Source organism: Cyprinodon variegatus, unplaced genomic scaffold (genome assembly GCF_000732505.1).
Source record: "Cyprinodon variegatus isolate N-32 unplaced genomic scaffold, C_variegatus-1.0 Scaffold154, whole genome shotgun sequence".
Taxonomy (NCBI): Eukaryota; Metazoa; Chordata; class Actinopteri; order Cyprinodontiformes; family Cyprinodontidae; genus Cyprinodon; species Cyprinodon variegatus.
In genome coordinates, this window is record NW_015150607.1 from 920,088 (window position 1) to 922,442 (window position 2,355).

At 35.4% G+C, this 2,355-nt stretch overlaps 1 protein-coding gene across 1 annotated transcript in view; it reads left to right on the forward strand.

The window, feature by feature from the left end:
* Positions 1 to 2,355, forward strand: part of malrd1 (MAM and LDL receptor class A domain containing 1) — a 66,738-nt gene that overhangs the window by 50,625 nt on the left and 13,758 nt on the right. Inside the window, exons 21-22 of the mRNA XM_015377454.1 lie at positions 196 to 324; positions 419 to 624. Of these exons, the coding sequence (XP_015232940.1) occupies positions 196 to 324; positions 419 to 624 (335 nt within the window). The remainder of the gene's footprint in view (positions 1 to 195; positions 325 to 418; positions 625 to 2,355) is intronic.

A 2,355-nucleotide genomic window follows, 5' to 3' on the forward strand; every position in this document is an offset into this window, starting at 1 on the left:
CATATATATAAAACAGGACTGCCATGTGTCATGAATTAATTTAAGCCTGGAAAGCAGACTGCTTTGGAATTAAAAAATAGGCAGAAACTCTTATCTCCCCTCTTCTTCCTGAAACTAGACAAAGCCAGGGGACAGGCTGGTCCGCTGTCTGGCCTTTTAGTGTTTCTCTCTGCTAAAAAAAATTTCTTTTTTTAGGCACTGTGGAGCCTGGTGACTGTCCTAAACTCACAGACTTTGTGTGTCAAAATGGTCATTGCATAGAGTCCCACTTGGTGTGCGACAATAAGGCAGACTGTGCTGATGGATCGGATGAGTGGGACTGCGGTGAGAAAAAATACAACATTTTGTCGTTCATTGTTGAGGATTATATCATGGCAAAGAAAAATCTTTTCCCCCTTTTCCTCTACCTTTCTTCTAGCTCACATATTTGGCTCACCGGGTGCTTGTAACTTCAACATGAAGGAGGACAGGTGGGAGCAGAGATGCCAGCTTTCTCAGGACGGCGATGACGACTTTGATTGGATGATCGGCCACAAGACAGAGACAGGAGCTGGACCACAATCTGACCACAGCCCAGGTCTGCACATGCTCAGATGTCATCCTCATTTTGTTGGGCACTTTCTTGTAAAATAAAAAAAAAATGGATAAAAAGTCAAATAAAACTAAAAGTTTAATTGTCCAAGCTCTAAATATCTGTTATAGAAAATAGATGTTTGATCTGAGTTTTGTGGCTGCTTTTTGGATATAGAGTAACTGTCCCAAAGCACCAGGTTTGCTGTTTTACCATGATTCAATTAATGCTTTTATTTTTAAAGCGAAGGGAACCTGAGAATCAGGATATGTTAAAAAGACTTGATGTAAAAACAAGATTAAATACAAGCCCTTGAAAAGGAGTTTACATCCTTAAAAGATTTCCTTCATTTTATTATTTTTTACATTAAAATGTTTTAAATAATGAAAACAAAGTGTTTTGACAAAGTGTTTTATTTCATCAATGCTTGTCCAGACTCAGGTTTGGCCATATAAGAGAGCAAAATCCATTGTTCTTATAAATAAAACTACGGTATAAATTATCTAGATTTGATGCAGCAAAACAGCCTACAACTTTCACAGGGTGTTGCTGCTAAAAGTGATCACTGTTGTCCAAAACATGTACAATCACACAAATAATGGGGAAAACATAATTTTTTTCACACCGGGTGAAGTTTGTGTTGATAGCTTTTTATAAAAATAAAATCATGGTTATGTTACAGCCTTTCATATTTACACAGATTATCTTTGTCTAACATTAAAATGTGTTGGATGTTATAAAATACTGGAAAGAAAAAAGTAAAAAATTGAAAACATCTTTGGGGCAGCAAATACTTTTTCCTACCACTGTGTAAAAATGTTGATAATGACATGATAAATGGTAGCCAAACTGTTTCATCAGGCTAATTGAACTTAAGCATCCTACTATAGTTTGCTGAAACTGATTTAGAGTTTAGTTACACCAGTATCAGCCATCCACTCAAATATTGTTTCAAGACAGAACCAGATATTATCCTTTGCTTTTTTTCTTGAAATAATAACAATGCTGTCAGGTAAAATCATTTGTCTAAATTAAGAACAAACAACAGTTCCTTTCCCTGACACCCTCAATGTGTCCAGCTTTCTTCCAGCGTCTTTGTACTTTCAACTTGATAGCTGAAAAGTGGCAGCTTCAGAGATCTTCTGAAGGCAGGGTTAATAAAAACATCCAGATGCATGCAGTTAAACAGATAATAAAATATTTGGCCTTGTTTACGATAAGCAGAAATGCCAGACTTTTCTTTTTATACATATTTTTAGTAAAAGGAAATGTTTGTTACCTTAATCTATGTAAGAAAATGAAATACACAGCTTTCTTCTTCCTTAAGGTGCTGTATTTTCTGGTTTGTTTCTTTATCTTCTGCATAGATGATGAGGGAATGAGCTAAATCAAACAAAAAAGAAAGAATGATCACATTTTTTTTTTTTGGTAGGCTTAAAAGAATTAAATGAAAACTTACTGGGATCCTTTTCTTGAAATTGGAGAATTTACTAAATTTAAGTCAACACAGCTGCTTACAGCGCTTTAACCTTTAAACCAGGCACACAAGGGGCAACTCTCTTTATGATTGTTGGGGAATTTGGCATGAAGGGTCTTTAGCACTAAATGCATTTATTTATCATACCTTCCTAATTCAACATCATTAGCATAAGTAATTCGTCCAACTTTTTTACAGCCTTGGCGTACTTTCAAAGGTGGTACAATATTACAAATTTCTGCAAGACCCTTTATTATGGTGGCTATAATGCTGTAACAGCTACTATCTTCTTAAATTGTTGCAAAAC